This window comes from Prosopis cineraria, unplaced genomic scaffold (genome assembly GCF_029017545.1).
Source record: "Prosopis cineraria cultivar Desert tree isolate PC_DT_omini unplaced genomic scaffold, ASM2901754v1 PC4, whole genome shotgun sequence".
NCBI classification, from domain to species: Eukaryota; Viridiplantae; Streptophyta; class Magnoliopsida; order Fabales; family Fabaceae; genus Prosopis; species Prosopis cineraria.
The window spans coordinates 4,537,371-4,563,863 of record NW_026555335.1 but is presented as its reverse complement, the minus strand read 5'-3'; the positions used below and the strand labels follow the sequence as shown (position 1 = coordinate 4,563,863).

At 34.4% G+C, this 26,493-nt stretch overlaps 3 protein-coding genes and 1 non-coding gene across 9 annotated transcripts; 3 read left to right on the top strand and 1 right to left on the bottom strand.

Annotated features, from left to right (window-relative positions):
- The first annotated feature begins 3,578 nt into the window (after positions 1 to 3,578).
- Positions 3,579 to 5,602, top strand: LOC129309454 (plasmodesmata-located protein 2-like). Of its 6 annotated transcripts, none has more exons than XM_054951041.1 (3): positions 3,580 to 4,420; positions 4,934 to 5,041; positions 5,161 to 5,602. In XM_054951041.1, the coding sequence occupies exons 1-3, from the start codon at positions 3,754 to 3,756 to the stop codon at positions 5,166 to 5,168; spliced, it is 783 nt and encodes a 260-aa protein (XP_054807016.1). In that variant the 5' UTR covers positions 3,580 to 3,753; the 3' UTR covers positions 5,169 to 5,602. The 6 variants fall into 6 exon arrangements, with proteins under 6 accessions (XP_054807015.1, XP_054807016.1, XP_054807013.1 ...); XM_054951037.1 differs by having other exon boundaries at positions 3,582 to 4,537; XM_054951040.1 differs by having other exon boundaries at positions 3,579 to 4,420; positions 4,934 to 5,602.
- Positions 5,603 to 13,477: 7,875 nt separating this feature from the next.
- Positions 13,478 to 16,419, top strand: LOC129309643 (uncharacterized TPR repeat-containing protein At1g05150-like). The gene has a single exon (XM_054951298.1). The coding sequence runs from the start codon at positions 13,741 to 13,743 to the stop codon at positions 16,138 to 16,140; it is 2,400 nt and encodes a 799-aa protein (XP_054807273.1). The 5' UTR covers positions 13,478 to 13,740; the 3' UTR covers positions 16,141 to 16,419.
- A 1,861-nt stretch (positions 16,420 to 18,280) lies between these two features.
- Positions 18,281 to 18,353, top strand: TRNAE-CUC (transfer RNA glutamic acid (anticodon CUC)). Its single transcript has one exon. It is a non-coding gene; the product is annotated as a tRNA-Glu (tRNA).
- A 3,591-nt stretch (positions 18,354 to 21,944) lies between these two features.
- On the bottom strand, positions 21,945 to 26,280 carry LOC129309546 (uncharacterized). Its single transcript, XM_054951155.1, has 4 exons — positions 26,034 to 26,280; positions 24,799 to 25,027; positions 23,958 to 24,110; positions 21,945 to 22,820 (listed from the first exon to the last, which is right to left on the bottom strand). Exons 1-4 carry the CDS (start codon positions 26,223 to 26,225, stop codon positions 22,117 to 22,119), a joined length of 1,278 nt encoding a protein of 425 aa, XP_054807130.1. The 5' UTR covers positions 26,226 to 26,280; the 3' UTR covers positions 21,945 to 22,116.
- Positions 26,281 to 26,493: the final 213 nt, after the last annotated feature.

Sequence of the window (26,493 nt, the reverse complement as noted above, 5' to 3'; positions counted from 1 at the left end):
TTTTTTCAAGTTTTACTTGCCTTTTGTCATTTGACATGAGCTATTTTTTCTTTATTTAATAATCAATTACTGTTTGAGCATTTTTTATTTTTTTGCATCTTTGTAATTGATTCTGAAAAATTATTCAAACATATTTAATATTTAATTGTCAAAAATCAAAATCAATATTAAAAAAAATTATTCAAACTCGCCCTAAATAGTAGGCTTTCCAATTATAATTTTATAATTTATATTTCGCTCGGTTTAGTAGAATGTCAAACTATAAGACCAACGTTTAAAGTCACAGTCATGGGTTTGAGTTCTCTAAGACCAATCTTCCATGAAAAGCGGAGCGAGTAAAGAAAAAAGAAAAGCATTCTTGTTAACCAGACTAATGTTAGCATCTTATTGCTAACTAGACAAATAACTAATAGTATTTGATTGATTGATTAACAGTGACATGATTGTTATGAACCGTGTTTGACCCATTGAGAGTTTGAAGAAAAATGTTGGGTGAACAAAGATTTAAATTTGAACCAAGTCACCCATTTAAATAGATAAAAGTTGATAGATTTAAATAAAGTTTAAATTTCAATTCATATTTTATTGTAACTTTAAATTTATAATTATTTAAAGTTAGCAATAAGATTATTACTCTCAATCCATACATAAATTTAATTATATAAATTTTAAGCGCCATATTTAAAGTTTTAGAATTAAACTTAACTCTATTAATCCAAACACTGTCTAATAATAATATGAAGTTGTGTGCATTCATTCAGTGATTCAGGCAAGACAAGTTAATAATAATGTATCTCCTTATCGCATCCTGTTCATATGATCTTCTGAATAGATACTCAATACAAGATCTTTTACAAAATTTAATAAAATAAAATATATTTGTGACTTTCATGTGATGGAGTAATCAAGTAATCGTTTGTGAGGGTGACTAATACAAGTTAGCTGTGTAACTGATGGTATTAATACTCGGTCCTGGTTAGAGTCCTCACCACGTGGCTCTGTATATGTTGTTGTTGTATACACCCTGTCATTAACGAAATACAGATCGTGTTCACCTGTTCCATGTTATTTTTCTCTCCTCTTCTCTGAAATCTTTTGCCATCGTTCTCTCTTTTTTCACAGTGAACAATGTCAATCAAAAGATAGCTTTCAAATATAGTAAAAAATTTCCGAAATGGAACTGTTCTAACTAATCTCAAAAGTAACTAACGGGACATCTTATGGAGGGAGCGTAAAATATGCAATGAGATGCGGTATCGATCAACAACTCAGCCAAGCAAGTGAAAAGCGAACACGCATGTACAAAAAATGAGGAGCATTGAAGGATGAGCATGCAGGGGAATAAAATACATGTCCTGCTGTGGTCTTGGCTGCCAATCAACTCTCACTCTCCAGGGAATGGAAGCTTGGGTGGGTTAACTTGTGAATAGGCCTCTCCATTGGTCCAAATTTCTAGCTAACTCAGTTTAGTGATCATTCAGATTAACTTGGGTAATCTGACGAGTTGTTGGGGTTAACTGAGTCTTTTTTTTTTTTTTTGCCAAAACCCCAAAAAACTTTTTTGGGGGGTTTTAAATTTAAAAAAAAAACTAAAAAATAATTTAAAAAATAAATTTAATCTTTGAGTCTTAGCCTTTGAAGAATAGAGGGTCCTCTGAGTCATGAATGCCTGGTGGATGAAACTGTAGAGATGAAACTGTAGATGCTCTATCAATTCTCGATATGAATTATAAAGGTTTAAATCTACTATCAAGTTTCTAATATAAGTATATAACATTATAATTTTGTCAATTTTTTACACATTCATTAATATCAATTCTTGTTTGTTGTGGTTGATGAATATATGAATGGTTTGAAGCCCCTATCTTTGATTGATAATATTGTTAATGGTTATAGTTTTTCTCATTCGACTCTTAATATTTCAATGCTTAGAGATTTGAATGAAATTAATAATAATTTTGGTATTGGTGATTATTAATTTTAAAATTTTTAATTGTTGAAGGATTGTAATTATAAGGAAGAATATTTAAAATGTTATATTTTATTATTATTATACTTTTGAGTGAATATATTTCTATAATTATTATTGCATTTGTACTTTATATTTGAAATTAATATTGAATTTAATTAAATATTTTTATAATTAATATCTTTTGATTTAAATTATATTAATTTAATCATGATTGATTTACTTTTTAAATTGGCTCTCAATTTAATTTTGATTGGATCGCTAACCTATAACTTTGTTACTCTCCCTCTCCCTCTATATATATAATATAAAGTCATTATTTGTGGCGTGGCGTACAGTTAACTTGTACAGAAGAGCAAATTCCAGCACCATCATCTTCATTCATTTCACTGTATTGTTCTGTTTCATTTCATCCACCTAATCCGCTCAACAATACTTTATTCAGTCAATTAATTGATGAGTCCCATGCTGCCCCTAACAACATACTGTCAATATGCTATATTATACGTGCTCCTCATGGCTCATGGCCTCATGCTGTTTCGTATTACACTATATTATACGAAATATTAATTTTTAATATTACTTTGTACTAACTAGGATACAAAAAGAAGGGATGGCCTCATGGGAGACAGTCCCTTCTCAACCAGGTAATAACAAGCTGTCTTTTGCTACAATCTAGTTATCTCCTTTTGCTTCCTTCATCATGCGGGGTGTTCTTTTTTTTATTTTATTTTATTCACAAGTATTTTTTATTATAAATAATTTTATTTAAAACATAATTAAATATTAAATATAGATATCACTCTTAATAAAAATGTAAATATTAATCTGTCAAGTTGTGAAGGATTTATGTCTTGTATTATTTTCTTACGCTAACATGATTAAGCAATACAGCTGGACGGTCTCCCACGGTGGCTATAAAATTTTCAATTAACTGAGACGAGATTTCATGCAACGACTTTAATTAATGTCATTCTAAGTTCTAACCATATTGAAGATATGAGGGTCCGGGATGCTAAAAAGTGGCACGTCTTTCTTGTTTGCCCTAATTAATCCCTTCATCACATGCTTCGTAGAATTTTTAAATTATTATAGGATCAGGGATTCCGACCACTTAAATACGAGAGCACAAATGTGATTGCGGGGCTTTCATGGTCAGACGATGAAATTCAAATTCATGGACGAAGCATTTATAATCTACTACTCGAGTCAAACTACTACTTGTTTGTACAGCATTTATAATCTAATTAATCCCATGTCATGCCCTCCAAAAATCTTCTCCCCATGGCACCAAGGAATATTTTCGCCCCCTTCGTTTTCATTCTCTTCCAACTATTAAATTCAACTTCACAGTTTCCAAAAATTGCTACTTTCATCTTCTGTTTTTACATTTATATCCAGATCAATCGATTAGTGGTACATCCTCCCCAGAACTTCACGAGTACAGAGTAGAGTAGAGCAGACTCTCTCAGCTACAGAGCCGAGTGTTAGGCCATCCAAAGGAATGCGAATCCCAAGGACCACTCCAGAACACTGAGTCACCCCTCTCCTCTCTCCTCTCACCTCTCACCTCTCACCTCTCTCTCGCTCTCTATCTCTCTCGCGCCCACACACACATACGACGCACATACATACCCAAATCCTTTATTTTCTTGGGGGTGCATCCTCATTCGGCAAAAAGAAAGAGCAACATCAATTCTTTTTTCCTCTTTACCAGAGTCCCAGGGATCGCAAGACTCTCCGAACTTGCCATGATTTGATCCCTCCACACCATTTTTACCCAAATGGGTTTTCCTAGAAAAGGACTCTTTTCCCTTGTTTTCTTCCTGGGTTTCTTCCAATCCCAACTCCCACAGTCCTCTTCTTCTTCCGATTACACCACCTTGATCTACAAAGGCTGTTCGAAGGAAACTTTCACGGATCCAAATGGGGCATACTCTCAAGCCCTTTCTTCCTTATTTGGCTCCCTGGTCGCCCAATCCACCAGAACCAAGTTCTACAAAGCCACCTCTGGTTCCGGCCAAACCGCGTTAACCGGCCTCTTCCAATGCCGGGGAGATCTCACCAACTCCGACTGCTACAGCTGCGTTAGCAGACTCCCCGTGTTGGCCGACAAACTCTGCGGCAAGACCGTCGCCTCCAGAGTTCAACTTCTAGGGTGCTACATGCTCTACGAGGCTGCCGGGTTCGCTCAAATCTCGGGAATGCAAATGCTGTACAAGACTTGTGGGGCGACGAATGTTGCCGGAAGTGGGTTCGAAGAGCGGAGGGACGCGGCATTCTCGATGATGGAAAATGGGGTTGTGAGTGGCCATGGATTTTATACAACGAGCTATCAATCTGTGTACGTGTTGGGACAGTGCGAGGGAGATGTTGGGGATTCGGATTGTGGGGAGTGTGTGAAACAAGCTGTTCAGAGAGCCGGCGCTGAATGTGGGAGATCCATTTCAGGTCAAATCTTTTTGCACAAGTGCTTCATTAGTTATAACTATTATCCTAATGGGGTTCCTAGGAGATCCTCTCCCGCTGCTGCATCTTCATCTTCTTCATCGTCCTCATCTTCCCCAGGTAAGGTCACAGAGACACCAGAACCAGCATAGAGAAATGGGATCTTTTTTAATAAATAATAGAGTAAATCTAAAACCCCATTTTGACACTACGGAAATGATTAGTTTTGTTACAATCCCATAAAACATTTGTTTCTTGAGAAAGATTGTGATTGTGTAGTAACTGTTGCTAGAAGGAATGAAATTGGACCATATCAAAGATTTGATTAGGACAGTGATAGGGGAATCTTTGAAGGAATGAAATAACTTTAGTCTTGTTTTTTATTTGTTAGATTGGAATAATCTATCTTCATCCTCGTCCCTTTCATGCCCAAAACTGCCTAAACTTTTATGTCTTTTAATCAGATTTGCTATGAAGATGTGAAAATGAAACATGGCTTTTTGGTGGGAATGACAGGGCAAAATACAGGGAAGACAGTAGCTATAATATTAGGTGGGGCGGCTGGCGTGGCATTTTTGGTCATATGCTTGCTATTTGCAAGAAGTCTGATTAAGAAACATGATGGTATGCGTTGAATGAAACTGAGAGGCCATTTTTCTGTTCATGGCATTAATTAATTATACCGTAGCTCATTTAAAATCCTATTGCTTTCATTCTGAAAACCACAATCTGTTTCTGTGCAGATTATTAAAAATTGAAGATGATGCTTCTCAGAAGGCTAAATTCTTTTTGCTGTGGATTCTTTCTGCATATTCAGTTTTGGGGGTGGAAGAGACGGTGATTTTGTGGTGGAGAAAGGATCATTCATGTTGAAAGGTTACTATTCATTATTAAATGTGGGGACGACTTGTAAGGCTTGATGGTTAGGTAAGATTCTGTTGGGAGGAGCAGTAAAATGAGAGCATGAAAGTGAGAACTTTGCTTTCTGTTTTATCATCTTTTTTCAAAGGGTGAAAAATACCTCAAAAGGAACGAACGTTTGTCATCCACGAAATGGGATAGAAAATTTTAGGTGACCATGTGGGCGATTCTATGTTTTCCCTGCTCTCTAGACTCTTGAGGCTGCATTTTTCTTCACCAACTTTATGCTTTTGAGAAAGTTGCTTGCATGTTGCAACTTGCTAATTGCTACTTGTTACTTGGTACTCTCTCTCCCTCAGTCACACGCTTTAGGTCTTTAAGATTCATTCATGTCTTGATTGGAGCAGAACGAGATGAGTCAATTTTTTAAGTTTTAGCAAGTCAAAATTAATTAACTAAACAAATGATGTTATCGAGGGGAGGAGAAAAAGTGGCACAGTAATTGGGGTTCCTTGTGATGTGTACTGATCTGAAAAAGTCTCTTGCAAACAAAGACATGGAGGCTCCTTTTTGGGAATTTGGATTCCTTACAGAAAATTCATGTTATCCAATTGGACAGACTTCGAGATGTGGGTCCGTTCAATTACGCTCCCTTAGGTAGACTGAAAATATTTTGATGGAAACGGAATTAAAAAAAACAAAAGGAAAATGGATTGAATTTAAGAGTGCGCTGGGTGGGACGTTAAAAATGGGTGGAAATTTTTTTTAAACATATAAAATAGATTGATTGATTTTAAAATATGAAAGGACAATATTAACCATCCCCCCTTGGACACTGGTTTTCCTGTTCCGCCATTGTTGTCTGAAAATTGCTGAAACTGTACAACAAAAGCTAAATTGGTAAGACCACTTCATAGAAGCCAAGATCCATCGTACCCAAAGCCACACACCTACTCCTCTTCTTTGAAACTAGGACCCATCAAGCCCAGACCCACAACAATGTTTGCAGATCTGGAGGGTGCCAATGGTAAGGTCTTCATGGAGGAACGAAGATGATGGAGTGGATCTAGAAGTCGTCAGTGAAGAGGGACAGGGGCGATGGAGCAGATCTGGAAGCTGTCGGTGAAGATGGATTACTGGCAGGAGGAGGAGGAGGAAAGGTGAAGGGGAGACAAAGAGGGAATGAAAATTATTTTTCATGGAAAATTTTTTCCATCAGTTCAGGCGAAAGAATTTATTTTCCAGTCTCTTCCCTGAATTTTGATTCCCAATCTTCGAAATTCCAGCCAGCCAAACGAAGGAATTTTTTTTTTCCCCTTTCTCAGAACAAAAAATCTAGTGAACCTAACTAGCCTTTAGAGTTTACTCTTCTTTCCTTCTTTCTTTGTGTTTTCCCTGTTACAGCCAGTTGTTTGAGGAAGTAATTTTTTTGAGCATGATAATTTATTGCGAGCTTTTTTTTTTAAACAAAAATAAAAAAAATTCCTGTCAGCCAAAAGAACAGGGGGAAAAAAAAGAAACATTTGTTAAATGACCCATAATTGCTCTTTTTATATGATTAATTTAATCCATGGACGTCTCTTTATTTATCAAAGGAGTGAAGTTAAGGATTCAATAATGGATAGCAAGACGATGATGAGAAACTTTTTGGCTTGTCTATGAAGGATGAACCAGCTAAGGGGGTCAACTTTATCATTATTAGAAGGGGAAAGAGAAACAAGTCCTTGTTTGTTAGTTTTTCCATTTCTCTATTTGAAGTGATGGCATTTTCAAAACAAACAGGCAAGGATGAGTGGCGGATTCCATGGATGTTCACCAGGGATGGGGATGGAAAAATTAATCAAACATGATTTTAAATTTGAAATGACCAATTTGGTTTCAGACAGCGACGGCATTTGCCCCTCTAGATAAATAAAAAAATTAGATATTATATCCTGAAAATTTCAGTTAACCGCCCTTAAAAATTTTCAATTGCCTCCGCTCTAAAAAAAAAAAGTACGCCTCCTTCAAATTTTCCAATACTCTCCAAAGTTATTCATGTATAACAAAAATAAAGATAAAGATAAATTGGCTTATTGATGGGAAAAAATCTTGTATTTAAAAAATATGGACTAAATTTTAAAAAATGTGAGAGAATGACCAGTTTATATTAATATACAAGGGGTTTATTATTGATCTACAACGATATATCATTAACAAATATAATAAATTAATTATAATACAAAACATAATAGATTTTGGACTGATAATTTGGTTTAATCCTATAATACAGGTTAGATTTGCAAAATCCTGTTAAAATAATTCTAGAATGGAGGAAATGATAATTTAAGAAGTATCTTTCTCTAATTGTATTAATAAAAAAGTTTATCTTGAAAAATTTCTATACTATACAAAAGAAAGCAAGTAAATTTTATTTTATTTAATTTTTATAGGTCATTTCAAACCATCTATATCCCATACCAATAAATGAAATAGAAGTATAATCAAGAAAATAATTATAAAAAACTATTTAATATTCTATATTTGGATCAAACAGTTTTTCTAAAAAATGCTTTATATATATATGTGTGATCCAAAGTAAGGAAAATACAGTAACTTCGTGTAATTTATATGAAATATTGCTTCTTGATATGTTTTGTTAAAAATGGAAGGCTTGAATTGAAGGGCGAGTATGGAATGAAGAAAAGAGACGCGGCACACAACTCAGAGTCACGTGAACGAGGAGGAGTTATGTGGTGTGGTTGACTGGTTGGTCGTATCATTAGGAATGTGATTCATTATCAAAATAAATAAGAACATTTATTACTTGGGAGTCATTCTCTTTAGGCCAATAATTCACATCAACTCCAAATCCGCTTGAAAAAAAGTTAAAATTGAATTTAATTATATTAATTTTTTTAAGAGTATGATATTTTAATATCAATTAGAATAAATTTGATTCAAGTTAAGTCTGATCTAAATGCATCCACCTACTAAAATTTATTATTCTATTTGTACGTAGAGTTGATAACTTTAATCAAATCCAAACCTCATTGAAAAAAGTTAGGATCGAATTTGATTATATGAATTTTTTAAAAGAGAATATGATATTTTAAATACGATCCGAATAACTCTATCCCACTTAAATTATTATCTCTAATTCTTTCAAAAAGAACCACGAACTGTGATTCGTCATAAGAATGTAAGGTGAGAATGAATGGTTGGTGAAAGATAAAAAAATTAAAGATGCATAGTAAGCCACAGTTTTATTTTTTTTTACTGTTGCCTCTCTCTACTATACCTTCGTTGTAAATTTGTAGAATTTTTATGAAACTTTAACAGCATATATTAATATGTACTCTTAAAAACTATCAAATTTCAATCGTGAAATCTAATATGATGGTCTAAATTTGCAGTGTTATCTCTTATGAGGAACCCCTCCCCTCCTAAGTCCTGAATGAAAGACAAGAAGAACGGCCCAACCAATGCACAGCGATGCCAATGCATGTGAAACAGAAATAACACTATGCGTCAGCGCCCATACGATTTCCGGATTTCTATTTTAGTAAAATCCATCAAGCTTAAATTCATCAACAATCATTGGTCTTAGTGGACAGTGAAATAACCAGTGAACCATGAAGTCTTGAACCTGACTTCATTTAAATGCTGAAAATGACTTTATCTTCTCATTGATTCTAGGAGTGTTCACGGGACGAGACGGAATCGAGACACCTTCATCTTGTGTCCCGTCCCGTCCTGTACCGAAAGTCGTCTCATCCCGTTAAGAGTTGGGACAGGACTGGGACAAGATCGGGACGTCCCGCTGTCTTGATAAATGGAATAATGTCGAAAAAAGATTTAGATAATAACGTTTATTAAAATTTTAAATCATATAATTTATTAAGTTTAAAATCAAAACAACACAAACACATAAATAACAATAATTTAAAATTAATTATTGAATTATATTAATCACAACTACATATTACAATAACAAATACAAATGATCTTTATGCTATAAGATTAGCAACAACAGGCAAGTCAAACACAACATCAAATTATTGTTCTTCTACTTTAGTGAAGATATACTAAGTTAATTACTCTTCTAAAAATAAACAAGAAATATGTTATAAATAAAAGTTATTAAATAGATAGATATAAAGATAAATTATATTAATATAATTAATATATTATAAAGAAAGATATCATCATGTTTACTCCATGCCATTAAAATTATTAATATAAAAAAACTTTAGTTTTAAATAAGAATTGCAAGTATTAAAAGTATAATTGATATACTTAATATAAGTATAAATTATATTAATATAATTAATATATTTAAAATAAAAAATAATATATATAATATTTGGGATGGGACGGGACGTCCCGATGGTGTTCTCGTGTCCCGTCCCATCCCGAACCTCTTTCCTATCCCGTCCCGTAAAATTCCGTCTCGATTATTTTCGAGTCAAGACAAGATCCATTCTGATATGATCAAGATGATATCGAGCCAACCGGGACGGGTTTAGACTGAACACCCTTAATTGATTCCACAAATTTGAGTTTCCATTCTTTTTTGGGCAATTTATATCCTTCTAATGTGAAAGTTGACTACGCACTCCTCTGAGTGGCTGATTCTTGAATGTAATTCCAAACGGGCACGTCAAATTCGTATCTAATCAAATGATCATATAAACATACACTCTGTGTGAATGACTATGAATATAAATTAACTTTTTTTATAGTAGAAATCTAATGGTGGCGACAAAGAAGAATGATAAATTAAAGTGGAATCCATAATTCAGGTGACTTAGACCTAATTTGAATTGTGGTTATTTAAATTGAATTTAGAATACCCAAACATTTAAAAAAATTTATATAACCAAACTCAATCCTAACACTTCATGCTTTTGAACTTATTCGAATTCGACCAAATACTTAAATTACTAAATATTATTTTAGTTTTATTTTTTAGTTAATTTCAATTTTTCTTCTAAAAAAATTTATGTTTTAAATTTTATCTTTTTTAAATTATTTTATTACTAATAAAAAAAGAACTTGAATATTTGGGCCAAATTTATTTAAATTTAAGGTTTACCCAGATTTCTTCGGGTCACTCAGATAAACTCAAAGTAAAAAGATCTTATAAATTTTCAAGTCCAACTCTGAAATATTTTGGACTTAATTAGATGAAACCCATCTGGTTTAACCAGAATTACCTCCCCTGAGTTAAAGGTCTAAAGTATAAACAGAGCTTTTTACAATTAGATTGTGTCGCTTGCTGTGTGGGGCCTATGGGGTGGGATGCCTTTGACATTTTGTAAGGCCGTATGGTAGATCGGCGCCAGACGAGGAGGAGAAAAGTAACAACATCCGACAGCCGAGCCCATTATTGCCCTCCTACCAAACGCTGTATTGCCGGTAAAACAACTTCTGTATCTCTGATGATACTATTCATGAGGTGAAATTTTTTTTATTCTATTCATAAATTATGTTATTAAATTTATATCATAAATTTTTTTTACACTCTATTAACATTAAAGAGAAAATATGTTATTTAAGTGTATATATTTAATAAAAAAGTTTAAAATTTATTAAATTTTAAGATAAAGTTAATAAGTTTTGAAGTTTTTTTTTTATATTGATAAAACATATTGAAAGTGACTTGTGAATAAAATCAAAAGAGCACTACGTATTGAAAATTAAATTGATCATTAAATTGATTAAAAAAGTGGTTTAAGAGTAAGTGATCCAGTTGAGGTCGGCCCGAAGCTAGACCCTTATTGATTAAAAATAATACAATATAATTGAAATACTAAAAAATATCCATATTTGATTAAAGTCTTGAACATGTCTGGTAGAAATATTAATTATAATTTTTTACAGTAATAAAATACATTAAAATTAAAAATATTAATTAAGGAATTTGAATTTAATTCATAATTTACAATTTAGATGGAGAATTTAAAAAGTGAGGGACAATCTAACCCAAGTCAACCCATCTAATTGACATGATCTTTTGGAGTTGAGACTGATTCAACTAAGTTACAAATTGATCGGTTTAATCAATAAACCAAATCATCCAGGTGACTAGTTCTCGTTGTATGGGTCAGCATAGCCAGGTCAGTTCGGATTTGCAAACAATGATTTTGCATTTATAAATCTGAACTCCACCAAATAATTTAGATATTAGATAATGATATAAATTTTTCATGTTAAAAATTAAAAAAAATTAATTTTTTGATTCTTTAAATTTTAATTTACTTATAACTTAATCCCTTAGTTATGACTCGCTACGACTGTGGTCTTTAACTTTTAACTCGTTTATAACTCAATTCTTTAACTTTTAACTCGCTTATAATTTAATCCCTCAACTTTTATTACCTCTCTTTTTCATGTTAGTTTAGATCTCACATCCAAAAATAAGTGGAGGATATTTTAGAAGAAGATATACACATTTCTTTTATCCCTTTTATTTGATAAGGATAATTTTTTAAAAAAATTGAAAAATAAGGATTAAGTAATAAAAAAGTTAAAAGTTAAAAAATTAAATTACACCAAGTCATAATTAAAAAACTGTATTACAATTAAGTTAAAATTAAAAAAATTAATTTTCTCTAAAATTATGAGGTTAGCCAAATTGGAAAGAAGTATTTAATATCATCAAAATTGGTTAAACGAATAAAAAAAATGTAAGGGGGCGTGCACTGTTAAACTTGCAGGGTTGACCGGACAAAACAAAATAGGAAATGAGTGATTGGGAGATTTTCTTTTTTCTGTTGTTGTTAATATAATCATTAACAGTTTGATTTTAAGTAGTTGTTTTCTTTGCTTTTTAAAATTGCAATCATGATTCTGGCTTCTGCATACCGCCACGACCAAGTTTGTATGGAGTAACTTCCTTTAATTAATTATAAACCTTTTTAACTAAAAGAATATCAAATAACAAACTTAATTGATGATCCTTAATTTAATTCTTGTTCAATCCCTGTTCCTTTAGCCTCCCGATCATTTCAAATAATTTGGTAGAAAACATCACTCAAGGATTATTAAAAGTATTTAATATTAATCAAAAATTAAAAATTTTTCAAATATCACTGTAAAATTAAGGGATTGATTTAAAAATAAATTTAGAGAGAAAAAGGCTATAATACTCTTTCCTTCCTTTTTTTTATTTGATAAGTAGTCATTCATAAATTAATAAATAGCTATTTACATTTAAAAAAATATTTACTAATTAACAAGCGTAAAAATATGAAAGAACTTATTTATGAAAAAAGATAATTATAAATTATATTTCAACAAGCAATCATTCATTATTTAACAAACATCCATTTGTATTAATAAAAAATTATTTACTAATTAACAAGTTTAATAATTTGAAAGTACTTGGTTGCGAGAAAGAATAAGTGTAGTTCATATTTTAATAACTAGTCATTCGTTAATTAACAAGTAATCATTTAAATTTAATATGAAGTTATATGTTAATTAATAAGTTCAATAATTTAAAAGAACTTGATTGTGAGAAGGGACAAATATTGATCATATTTTAACAAGCAACCATTTTTAACTGACAAGTACCTATTCGTATTTAATAAAAAAATTATTCGCTAGATGAAATTTTTTTTTAGAAAAGAGTAAAGTAAGGGTATTATAGTTTTTTATCATCTAAAATTATTTTCAAATCAATTTCATAGTTCTACAATAATATTTCAGAATCTCTTAATTTTTGTCCAACATTAAGTTGCTTCCATGATCTTTTAATGATATTTTTCCACAATTTGAATCTCTATTAATTAAATCACCTTTTTTTTTCCTATTATTCTGACGTGAGCTAATCGTGTACAATTTTTTATTGTTTATAGAAAATGTTATGAATGAACACTTAGTTTAACTGAGCATAAGAATTAAATTAATTTATTTTAAAATTTAAATTATATATTTATATTAAATAAATATATTAAAAATATTTTTGAAAACCTAATGACTGTTAATAATAACAGTTTTACAAAAATAGTGGTTTGATTGGCCTGATAAAAAAATGTCATGGATGGCATATTTTTCCACAATCACGTTCGCGCTTACATTTCAAGCCAATGTTATTAAAAATTAAATCCTATCGTAAGCCTACTGGGCCCCGCAACTCACCCAGTCCATCATTAGACCCTGTGGTGTCTAACCATATAAAATAAAAATTAACAAAAAGCAGGGAAAAAAAAAAGTGAAACAGATTGAAAGAGGACAGGAGAGAAAATGGATAGAGAGAGAGATCTCTGTTGTATTTCTCCTTTCGCCTTTTTGGTTTCCCAGCTGGGATTAAAAATCATCTGACTGTGACGAAAAAGATAAACAGGAGATTAACGGCCATTGTAAACCTCAAATGGATCATATCAGAATTTAGGGTTTTATAGCCATAGAATTTGGGGCTTTCGCAGTCACAACACGGCCACCACCTCCACCAGTTTACCCTTTTTCGAGCTCTCATGGCAACTAGAGGCAGCAGATCAGAGAAGGTCAGACGAATTTTCCAGCAATTCGATGCCAACCATGATGGGGGTCTCAACAAGGAAGAGATGGCCGCACTCGTCGTGGCCGTGAACCCGAGGGTCAAGTTCAGCGACGAACAAATTAATGCCATTCTTGACGAAGTCTTCCGCACTTACGGCGAGTTCATCGATGGGGAAAAGGGCCTCACCTACGAGGGTTTGTTGCGGACCTACGATGATGGTGCGGGCGATGTCGACCGGGACTTTGACGCCCTTGGCTTGGAGCTCACTTTGGATGATGGACAAGGGGTTCCCATGGCTTCTGAGGCTTCTTCGTCTTCCATTGCGGACGAGAGGGTGGTGGTGGAGACACAGAAGAAGCAGAGGACGGCTGCGTGGGCTGTGTCGCCAAACCACGGAATTGTCTTTGACGACACCTGGAAGATTGTGGACGATTTGGAAATTCTGATAAAGAGATTGAAGACGAAGCAAGCCAAAGATGGGAAATTAAAAGCGGATAATTTCGATGCGTATTCGGATGCTGGTTGGTCGAGGGAATTGGGGCCTTCCACGGAGATTTCGGATAAGAGGGTTTTCTGGGAAGAGTCTGGGCATGATTATGCAGTGTTTCTGAAAGAGTTGGGTGGGCTGAGGGGTCGTGCGGACGGTGCCAGGTCCAGAGAAGAGGCTTTTGATGGCCACATGGCAATTGGTAGGGTTCTATATGAACATCAACTGTTTAAAGAGGCTCTGGTGAGCTTTAAAAGGGCTTGTGAGTTGCAACCTGTTGATGTCCGACCGCACTTTAGGGCTGGGAATTGCTTGTATGTTCTTGGGAAATACAAGGAGGCCAAGGAAGAGTTTTTGCTTGCACTAGAAGCGGCTGAGGCTGGTGGAAACCAATGGTCCTATTTGCTTCCGCAAATATATGTCAATCTGGGGATTGCTCTTGAAGGTGAAGGCATGGTCTTAAGTGCGTGTGAGTATTATAGGGAAGCTGCAATTCTTTGTCCAACTCATTTTAGAGCTTTGAAACTTTTAGGTAGTGCCCTTTTTGGCGTAGGGGAATATAGGGCAGCCGTGAAGGCATTGGAAGAGGCCATCTTCATGAAGCCTGACTATGCTGATGCGCACTGTGATTTGGCTTCAGCTCTGCACGCCATGGGTGAGGATGAGAGGGCGATCGAGGTATTTCAGAAAGCTATTGATCTGAAACCCGGTCATGTAGATGCTTTGTACAACTTAGGTGGGCTTTATATGGACCTGGGTAGGTTTCAGAGGGCTTCTGAGATGTATGCGAGGGTTCTAGCTGTGTGGCCAAACCATTGGAGGGCACAGCTAAACAAGGCGGTATCTTTACTTGGAGCTGGAGAGACTGAAGAAGCTAAAAAAGCTTTGAAGGAAGCGTTAAAAATGACAAATAGGGTTGAATTGCATGATGCAATTTCACATCTGAAGCAGCTGCAGAAAAAGAAGACGAAACCTAATGGGGATGTGCCTGGAGATGTGTCATTTAGCCTTATTGAAGCCTCAAAGTTTAAGGTAGTAGGAGAAAAGACTACTGTGAGGCAGGAACTAGCCTATGCCTTACAAATTAGAGCATTTCAGAGGGTTACAAGATTGAGTCGTTGCAATGTGGAGCTTTTGAAGAAGGAAATGAGTCAACATGATGTGCCAGTGTCTTATTCTGGTACCGGCATCCCTGAAAAATCCATACGTAAGCCAAATCTGGAAGAAATACTTCGCAGGTTACTTAATTTCCTGAAGCCTGAGACGTTTCAAGGAGCAGTCAAAGCCATAAATGAGAGGATTCTTTCAGTTTTGGATGAGAATGGTTCGGGCAGGGTTGATGTGGGCATGTTTTATGCTATTCTTGCTCCAATTTGTGGCGGTTCACCAGACAGGCGCAAAAGGGTTGCCTTCGATGCACTTCTGTGGCGTCCTATGAATGAAAGTGGTGCTCAGATTAAGAAAGTTGATGCCAATAGATACATCAAATTGTTGAGGGCTATTTATGTTCCTTCCCAGGGTGTTAGTGAATTGATGGAAGTTCGTGGAGAATCTGATGCTTCACTGGTGTCATTCTCTGAGTTTCTTGTCATGTTTGACGATCCAGATTGGGGTTTTGGTATCATGACTACTCTGTTGAAGCTCGAAACAGGGGATAGAAAGCGCCATGGCAACTATGTGTGCTCAGTTTGTCGCTACCCTATTATTGGTTCCCGCTTCAAGGAAGTCAAATGTCACTTCAGTTTGTGTAACCAATGCTACAGTGAAGGAAAGGTGCCTTCTACGTATAAGCACGAAGAGTTCAAGTTTAAGGAGTATGGAAGTGAGACTGAAGCTATGAAGGATAAGTGTACCTGCTTTAATCTGCAATCCAATAATCAGCAGTAGCAAGATGACTGAAGCTTATTTTGCCTTTTCATTTTTTCATCTCTGTATTATCCCATTATGCTATTCCAGTTTTCCGGTGTGAGATAGTTAGCTCGTCGGTCCATGCTTAACTGGGCAATTTGCCCTCTGTATAATAAATTGTTTCACGTGTTGCTTAAGTATCTCTGTTTATAGACATTGTAAAATCTTTTACCTATTTCCTTTTTTAATTTTTGAGCTGATCATTGTTTCAACTATTTTCTGTTGTGTATAAAGAAAGCTTAGACTTTTGACATGGAAGCCAGAAATTCCTCGCGGAGTAGTATGTGTTATCACTGTATGTCTAGGGCAAATTGGGGATGATGATGAATTGCATGATTTAGCCATTGGTGCGACACAATTTGGAGTGTTTGCATGTAATTTTAAAGTGTCACATGGAGTTGTATGTTGTATTGTATCTGCTACGAATGTCTCTAATTAATGAACGGATTGCTGCATTTTTCAGAGATGTCTAGTTTGATAAATAAAAAGTTCAAGTGAAACTGACTACTTTGATTCAAATAGCTGTACAGCTATGACTGGTTTAATCTGTTAATTGAAAGTAGCCTCTCTCTTTTATTATCCCTTTTAGTTTTGCAGGAAAATAGGGGGAAAAAGGAAAAGCCACTTCTGAGTATTTTCTGGAATGAATCCCAGAATCCATGAAAACAAGGGAAGTGTCTGGTATTTTCGTGAGCTTTGATTGTATAATGGACTTTATCTTCTGATTCCCTATTCACACGTGAGAAATGGCTTTTCTTGTATTTGGGAAAAGCTTCGAGCGAATGATGAATGATGGTGATTGAGGTTGTTTTTAGGGAAAACGACAATTAGGGATTGCATAAAAAGGTTAATAATAATTATACACTCTAAATTATTAAAATTCTAATGCCAAATCACCCTTATTTTCATAAATTATTTTTTGTATTGTTTTAATATTTATAATAAACTTTTATAAATTTTAACTATTTTTTTATTGATTTTTCAAATGATAGTAAAAAATTATAAGTATGACTGACTTTTGTTAATTCTCAACTGATATTATAAATAATTTTAATTGTATTTAATAAATTTTTTAAATAATTTATTTATATATTGACAGCAAAAAAAAAATTCTAGTAATTGGTTTGCAATTTACAATTAACTTTCATAAATTTTTAACTAACTTTATAAATAATTTTAATTATATTTTTTTTATTTTTCAAGTGATTATCTATATATTGACAATATAAAATCAAGAATTATAATTGATTTTCGTAAATTTTTAACTAACATTGTGAATAATTTTAAATATATTTTATCAATTTTTTAACTGACTATTTATATTTTTTTAATTGAAAGTAAAGACTATAATATATTATTGAAACTTTAATAATTTAAAATGTATAATTATTATTAATGTTTTTATAAGATTTTAATTATCATTTTTTTTATTTTTATTCCTTTTCTTTCCTCTTTGGAGTTTAGACGTTGCTTGGGTTGAAATTAGACATTAAGTAAGTTGGTGGGACATGATATTGCCGACCCAAGTCTTTTGGTATATTTCTTTTCTAGCTAGGCTCCCGGTTTCGAATGTAGGAACCTCAAAATAGTCCTGTTAGACAACTAATATAGTTAACTTGAGTCACCTTTCCTTCCGTTAAAAATATAAATAATTTTTTTAAGAAATTCATATATTAATAAATTTTTTATTATTATAAAAATATATTTTGTTTTTTCTTTTTACCTTGAGCCCCTATTATCAATACATTTCATACTAGATAAATTTACTCAAAGATCTAAGTTAATAAATATAAAAGGTAAAATAAAAAAACTTCACACATACTAAGTTACTTATATTTTAAATTAAATTTAGTTAAAAAATGTATATATTTTAAAGGAAGGGAGCAAGAATTAGTAATTAATTAGATGCATGTCTCGTGCTTTCCATAAAATTAGAATTCAGTCACATTATCTATGGCTTATGAGTACAAGAGCTTTACAGATTTCGTGTATTATGTGGAGCTGAAATGCAAGAGGTTACTAAACTTTAATTGCGCTAGTCAAAAACAAAAACAAAAAATAAATAGAGATCTGGAAGGTTATATTAATTTAATAAAATATACAGCAAAGAAGATCAATCTCCGTTGTAGTCTAGTTGGTTAGGATACTCGGCTCTCACCCGAGAGACCCGGGTTCGATTCCCGGCAACGGAACTTTGCCTTTTTATTTCTGCCTTTCTGGTTCCACTTTTAGCCTCTTCCTTCTCGAATTGTCAATAGCCGCCACCTCAAGTAATCTTTCTATATCATCTTTAATCCAAACATACGCGTGCAGACAGTCTTTCGTCCCCAGCTTACAACGTTGACATCTTTAAATATTTTGATTATCTTTTTGACAATTTAACTATGGTCTGAGTATTTTTACGCATGTTAGATGATAGAGTCATTAATTAAAGTCAAATTCATTGAGCCAATCCTTTTAAGCTTAAAAAATTTAAGATCAGATTGCTATTTTAGAGTATAAACTAACAATTCGAATTTAAAAGGGCCTTTGTAAGTTTTAAAATAAAAGGGCCAATCTTTTTAAATTTTAATATTAAAAAATTTAAATATTACATTAATTTTAAAACCATAACCTCATTACATGAGGATGAAGAAAGAATATATTAAAACTTTAATATATTTGCCACTGATGAGGCTCCACATGAAGAAGTATAAAATTATACTAATAGTGATGATAATAAAAATCATTAAGATTTAGTTAATAGTGCTAGCAAAATCTAATTATTATTGATGTTGATTTTGTGATGTTGTTTTTCATTAGACTTAAATTTCTTGTGTATTTATTAACTTAATTTTTTTAGACTTAATGTTTTACATAGAAATTTTTTTGAAATTTTACATATGTTTTTTTAATTTTTAAATTGAAAAATAAAAAAAATTAAGACCTTGAAGGTTAAGGTCGGGCTGATCAAAATGAAATCCTAAGATATAATCAGACTTCATAAAACTAACTCATTTAACCCCCAACCCTAATTGCTAGCTCTATTAAATGATAGTAGACTATCGTTTAAAATAAAATCAAGCTTTGTATATATTATTCCATGATATAGGTATCGTTGTGTTTGATGTCAAATCAATAGAGGTCAAAAACTCGACTCTTATGTTTTAGATTTCACTCTAGCCAATGAAGCTGCTTTTCAGATTAAAATAGAAAATTTGTAGAAGAAAATCATGATTTGAGGGGAAAGGGTGGGGGGGAGTAAGAAAAAAACGCATTTTTTTAATATCATGTTTGGTAAATGATCAAGTGGCTTTCTTTCACGGCATCTTTAGGAGTCAGGGGCAGAATGAGAAAATTCATTACAAAATGTCCTAATCTGTAAAGGCGCCTTGGCAAAGCCCAGCATCACTCCTAGCTCAGCAAAATGAGATGCTTCAATCTATGTTATCCTCATACGATCAAATCCTGTGCGCCAATTTTAATCAAACGAAGCTTCCTAGATGTTAAATCCTGCTCATCTTCGTCTTCAACAAAGCTCTAAGAACCAAAAACACGATCAGTCAATAGGTAATTTGGCACACTTAAAAGCATGGTGCCCCAATTTCTCCCGTTCACTCTTGTCATTTACGAACTGCCTCTTCTCTATTTGTTCAATTCCTAAGCTCCATACTTGACAAGGACAGTGAAAATTTTTAATCTTCAGCTACGTGCAAATACGGGAAACGTTGTTGTAGAACCGAGCCAAAGACAAGTGAAAAGCATGTGAGAACACAGAGTAGCATAACTGTTAAGAAAAGGCCAAGGATAAAGCTTTATTATACTAATTCTTAAATTCTTACTGCCAACACACGTCAATTTCCTATTATGTATTCATAGTATAAAGGAAGGGAGATGCCATACTTCACACAACACTTGATTAGAAACACAGCATATAAACAGGCAATAATAGTTCAATCAAGATCCTCTATCCCTGTAATTGGGGAAAAAATTTTCACAATCCCGTAACTAGCGTTTATCTTCTTGCAGCGTTGAATCCAGACCCTCTTCTCATGGGATGCTAGCATATGACTACAACGGCAGAGACACGCACGCGGATAAGAAGATATCTACAGCAGTTGTTCCTCCCCTAGCGAAGAAACCAAACAGGGAAAAAGACTCGATTACCGAATATCAATGGCAGTAACAGATAGGATTTCATATTCTCAGCAATATGCGACGTATTATCTTTTCTGTTCGATGGTATTTATCCCTATTGATTATTTTCTTTTATTTAAAGATACCAATATCATTTTCATTCACATTATTTCTCATGTTCCTTTTTCATTCTGCGATCAAATTCCTTAGAGTTCAGAAAACAGAACTCCTGCACAATAAGCATTAAAACTTCAAATTCATGTACGTAAAAAACGAGGCTCAAGCCAATGATAACACTTCCAAATTTTGGATATTTTCGTGCACGGATTTGTATTGTGAAATTAGACATTAAGCATAGAATTCTAACCCAGTATGAAACATCATAATCGGCATTCCAAAAATTCAACTCTCAAGCCCCTAAACGATATTTCAAAACCAACGGCATATTTGTTCAAACCTACCACCTGATAAAGACCAACAGAAACCGGAGTCCTCCGAGAAATAAGAGTAGAAGTTCGCCAGTCTGAGTGCCGACCGAAGACTTCACTTGAGAGCCGGTGCCGATGGTGTTCCGAGCAGAGTCCCCTGCTGCGACTCGAGGTCATTGAGCTGCTGCTCTCGGTCCATCTCGATAGATGAAATATCGTAAAAAAGAAAATGATTTTGTCTGTCACAAAACCCCGTGAACACAAGGCAAAGGAAGATTGATGATGGACATAAGGAGAGGTGCGAAGATGCAACGGTTGCTGGTGGAAAAGATGTGTAAGGAGGAGGGAGGGACGGAGGGCAGTGCACTTCACTAGCTTGGTGTGGGAGAATTGCTGCTTTGCCCCAATGTGTCCTCCGAGAATGTCACCGGTGCACTGCCACCATCTCTACAATATAAAGTTCCCATATGAAAAGTCTATAGTTTTATTAATAACTAATCTGATATATTTATCTTTTATACATTGCATTTCGTTCTGCCAAAGAATCCATACTCCTAATGTGTATGACTTGGAAGGGAGCGCCAATCACAATCACTCCGTGATTGTAGGAGTCCAGAGAATCAGGATTTGGTTAATGGTCATATGAAACAGGGCAGCCATCTACCTATTTTATGAAGACCTTGCCTCCTTGCTGTTGAGAGAGAGAGAGAGAGGAGGAGGAGGAGGAGGAGGAGGAGAAACCTAAAATGTACATCAAAAGTTATAGCAAACAGTGGTTCTAGCAAGTAATGGAGTGTAGTGGCATAGAATTGGGTCCCTCTCAATGGCAATGGATTTCACTATTATATATAGATGACCGAACCTTCCTATCTCCTATTTGTACATAATTATGTTTGGTAGAATACATAATTTCTTATTCATATGTTTAAACATAAATACAATACATAACTTTCCACTTTATAAAAATATTTTGGTTATTTATTAAATCTCCGCCTCTAAAAATAAAAGTAATTGTTAATATTAATATTATAGACATGATTTTTTTTCAATTAAATAGTTATTTACTGATTATTAATTTTGTATATAATTTTATTTAAAATTATTTCGAACATCTAAACCATGTAATCTTTTGTTAAAAATAATATATAGATTTGTGATGTCACTTTGCAGTTTGAAATATTTTTTTAAAATTTTATATAGTCACACACAATTTTTAATCCGATGATTTTGTAAGTTATAAAATTATTTGTACAAATCATTTAAAAGAAATATTTAAAAATAAAAATTAGTTACTCTATATTAATTTAAATCCCGCCTCCTCCCCCTACAATGTTACCGCTGGTTCCGCCCCCGGCTGATGGCACGATGGAGACATCGAGAAAATGACCCATTGCTTTGCACAAACTAGTCATTATTCAACGAGAACAAAATCCCTCCTTATGTATTCTGCGCATGAGAACGGCAAGTTCATGATTTGTTCAACTTCAAGGGATTTGTTAATAAGAGTACGTACTACCAAATCCTTGTGATTATAGTCAACGTTGACTCTAAATCCTCTACATACAACCACAGACGTATTCAGGACCCATGGAACAGCAACAGCAAAAGCAAGACCAGAATCTTTTCTCCCTCCACACGGGTTTCCAGTTCCCAAAAGCACATCCTTGTATGCTCGGCAAACTCGAGTTACATACTTTCCCATAGGTAAAATTGGCTCATCAACCCAAGGAACAGATCCACCAAGGTTTGATACACCAATGTCTGAATGCAGATTCACGATAACAGTACCATGTTCAGGATGAAGTCGGCTGCTAAGTGCTTTAAGAAATGGAGACCCTGAGTCCCATAACTTGTAAGGAAAGACATCATCACCATCATAAGCATCAATGAAGACCATATCATATGTATTAGTATTATCGATGATAAATTTCTCAGCATCTGCTTCGTAGAGGTAAAGCCTCTCATGGATGCCTTTCCACATAACTTCATCTATAAGGTTAGGCTTTGCAACCCGGTCAGCTGATTGCGTCACGACTGAGAAAGCTGGAAAACCCATAGCTCGGACTGAAGCTGAGATGACAAGGGGGTCAATTTCAGCAATGTGAATAACGGCACCTGGAAAATTCAAGCAAGGTGCACATGGATCAGGTAGTGTTTAAAATTTGCCAATGTAAGCATAGCAGAAAAAACACTGGAAAATTTGCCAAAAGCATGCGGTAGAAGGAGAAACATTAGACTTCTCTAAGCTTGTGATGGAACCCTCTATTCTAATAAGCTTTAAACAAGCATAAACCAGAAACTACAACACAAATGGGGACTGAAAATTACTATTACCGAATAGCAAAGTTGGATTACAGCGAAATAAGGAACTGAAAATTATAGCGTACTGAAACAGAAACAGCACAAAAAATACACTCCACCAAACAACAATCACAAAATATAAGTCACCCACTTACAAACATACGCTAAGCAGAAGATAAAATGATGAAGAAAGATGACTTCCTCCACCCCCAACCTGGCATTCGAGAGGCCAAAGCTCTCCTCACCACTCTCAATATTCCAAATAATCCACACCCTCTCTCTAGGCAAGGAGGAAGATTTAAAGACCCAAAAAGTGACTCTGACACAACCCTTACCCCTAGAAGACTAACACATCACTAGACCATCAATTACTTTTCCTTATAACCAGCATCCAGAGGGCAAACATCTGAACCAACAATAATGTTATCTTCTAAGCTCATTGCCTTCATTGATTTCCTCTTATAGGTCTTAGTAAAATCATGAGCTCTATCAGCTTGCATACACAAAAGAATTAATCTGTGCAAGAGACAAAAGAGCAAGGGGTAGAGAGAAAGAAATTGCTAAAAAACAATTCCATGAAGGGCTTGATAAATATGCATCTGTTTAAGTCGCAACAACCAATTCAATACAGGCTAATGCTATGACGTATGTCTCCTCTTGCCCGTTTAATTCCGATCATATTGTCGCTAGATTGCCTTTCTAAGGCTTACTGCATATAAATCATCCTCCATTCGTTAAAAGAATCCTTCCTACTCTGTCCTTTTTTTTGCCTTCTCTTCTCTTTTTGTTATGTGTTATAGCATGTAAATTTTTCCTATGATAAAGAAATTTCCAGAAAGGAATGAAAATAAGTTATGTAAGGGATTCCCATTAAATACAATTGCTAAACAGAGATGCCAAGATGCTGCTGCTACAAGCCAATAGAAAACATGTGAGTTCAACAATGTTCACCTTGAATTTTACTAGCCAAAAAAAGTGGTAAACTTCCACCACCATGCCCGATGCATAAAATGTGCATGGGTTTCTTTCCCTGTAGTGCACTGACAATGTCATAATTACATGATGCTATAGCAGCCAGCCCAACTGATACCATACTCCTCAGATCTGCAAGACAACACAGCAAATCAAAATAAGGGTCTGTATTCTTACTCAAAAAATAGAGCTTTGTATTTGATTGAAATAGAATTGAAAGATTCATCCTAGGATGGAGAGGATCAGAAAATACAAAAAAAAAAAAAATCATAGCCTGCCAAAAAACGGCAATGGCAACAAAGTTAAATAGTGACCATAAAGACTACATTAAAGGGTACAAAACACCAAAATTTTGTGCACTACTTTTTTTTAAGCTCCATCCCTCTCTGCATTTTTCACAGAATAGATATCAATAGAGCACAAAGGAGAGATTCAAAATTAATCTATTTCAAGGAATTGCAAAAGCAAGTAAATTTTTAATAGCACACAAAGCAGACAGAAGCTGAATAAATCAACTAGGCACAAGAAAATCAGTTTTCCCCAACTTGCATGCTGGAGACAGCCAACGGAAAACATGTATTAAATATCTAGAAAATTCCCACTGACACAAACTAACATGGGAACTGAAGAAGACTTCTCTGTGGGGATAATATTTACTTTGGTGATCAAAGTCCTTTCCTAGTGACCATATCAGATTGCTACGGTTAGATAATTGAGCGTCAAATCTGTTAATTTGATTTTAATCCTAGAAGATGTCAACAAATGACATATATCTTCATTGTTTATTTTTTCTTGGATAAGACAAAGGTTAATAACATACATGGAACAGCCAAACAATGTGGTTGCTGCATAAGATAGATGGAATCTGGCTTCGTTTCCTGGTAAGCTGCCATTACTTTTACAGCACTTTGGCGAGTATCATCATTGAAACGAAGAACCCTCCACTGATATCCTAGTATCCTTAAATGTTGTCGACAGTCAATAGCTGGGTGTATACCCTCATACCTACACTTCAGCCAACTTTCTATTTCTGACCAGAAGACTTTACTCTGTACAAAGTAATTCAAGTTTCTTGTTGAAGCATGTGATGCAGATGCAATTGATATCGAAACAGGAAAGTGATAAATGAAAGTAGTGCAACACATTGAATAATAAATCAGGAACCACAATGTTGCGGTTTGCCAAAAAAGAAAGGTGGAGCTAGATGTTAACCCCAAAATAAGAAGGAGAGGGACTAGAAATTGCAAGGGAAACAGTGTGTGTTTGTACAAATAATAGCTTTCATTTTCTCTGAATAATATCCAGCATTCAAGTATGATGGGCACATATATGTAACTTCGTTATGTTGGAAGATAGAACAAGGGATAGTAGAAGCCTCTGAGTGTTTCTCACTTCTCATAGCTTAATATTGAAGGACCAAACCAAGATAGCTTATTAACGCACATTTCTTAATCAAAGCAGCAGTCACTCGAAGTTTTAACCAACACATTTTTCTTCGCGCCCAATCTAGCATGAAGAAAAACAAAATCATCGAATTTCACATGTTTTACAAATCATATTACAATAAAATTTCAAGTAAATTCAACCAAAACAGTAAATCTGAAAATATTGTTGCGGCAACAACTTAGATACCAGCAAGACAAATCTTCCAGCTAAATTCGCATTTCCCCCCGAAATTCTCATCAAAAGATAATTAGAAATCAAAATACAGTAAAATTGTAGAGTCTATATAGTCAGTAAAGTAAAACATAGAATCTCATGTATGCCACAGTCTTTTTCGCACAAGTTTCAGAGAATGATGAACTTCAAAGTTCCAGGATCACATCAAATGAATAGGGCTTTGACATGGATTCAGGATCGACGCAAGGAAAGGGCAGGCATGGGGTGGATTCGTTGGGTGTTATCTACGGGAACCCAAATAGACGTCGACATTAAATACCAGTAAAATCCAATTTCTTACATCAAAAGAACAATTACTCAAAGACACGCATATATTTCAAGGTCAGTAAGGCACACACATAACATAGAGGGTGAATGAGGAAGAGAGACACTCACAGGTCTGGAAGAGGGGTAGGCAAGGACCGAAACGACTCCGTTTCCTTTGCCGGAAGTTGCTCGAAGAATGGTTTGACCCCGGGATTCCTCGCCCCACCACTCGGATGAGTAAGACCAGTCACCTTCGTCCTCCACATGCCGCCGCACAGCCGTCGAAAACCGACGGAGCCAAGTTGTTTTGCAGCGCCACATGTTGACTCAATTTTCATGCGAGGTGAAGCTAAAGCAAAGCCCCTTCTTCCCGGGTTTTTGTTTTTGTTTTTGGTTTTCCTTAAAATAATAATATAAAATCCTCTGATCCAACCAAAAAAAAAAAAATCTAAAACCCTTCCTTCGCATTTTTAGGTTTTTTTTTTTTTTTAACTTCTCGTTCGTATACTTCATTTTAGAAATACTTCTCCCTCTCCGCTTTACATCTTCGTTTAAGAATTTGGATTTGGATAAACTCTTGCAAAATTGA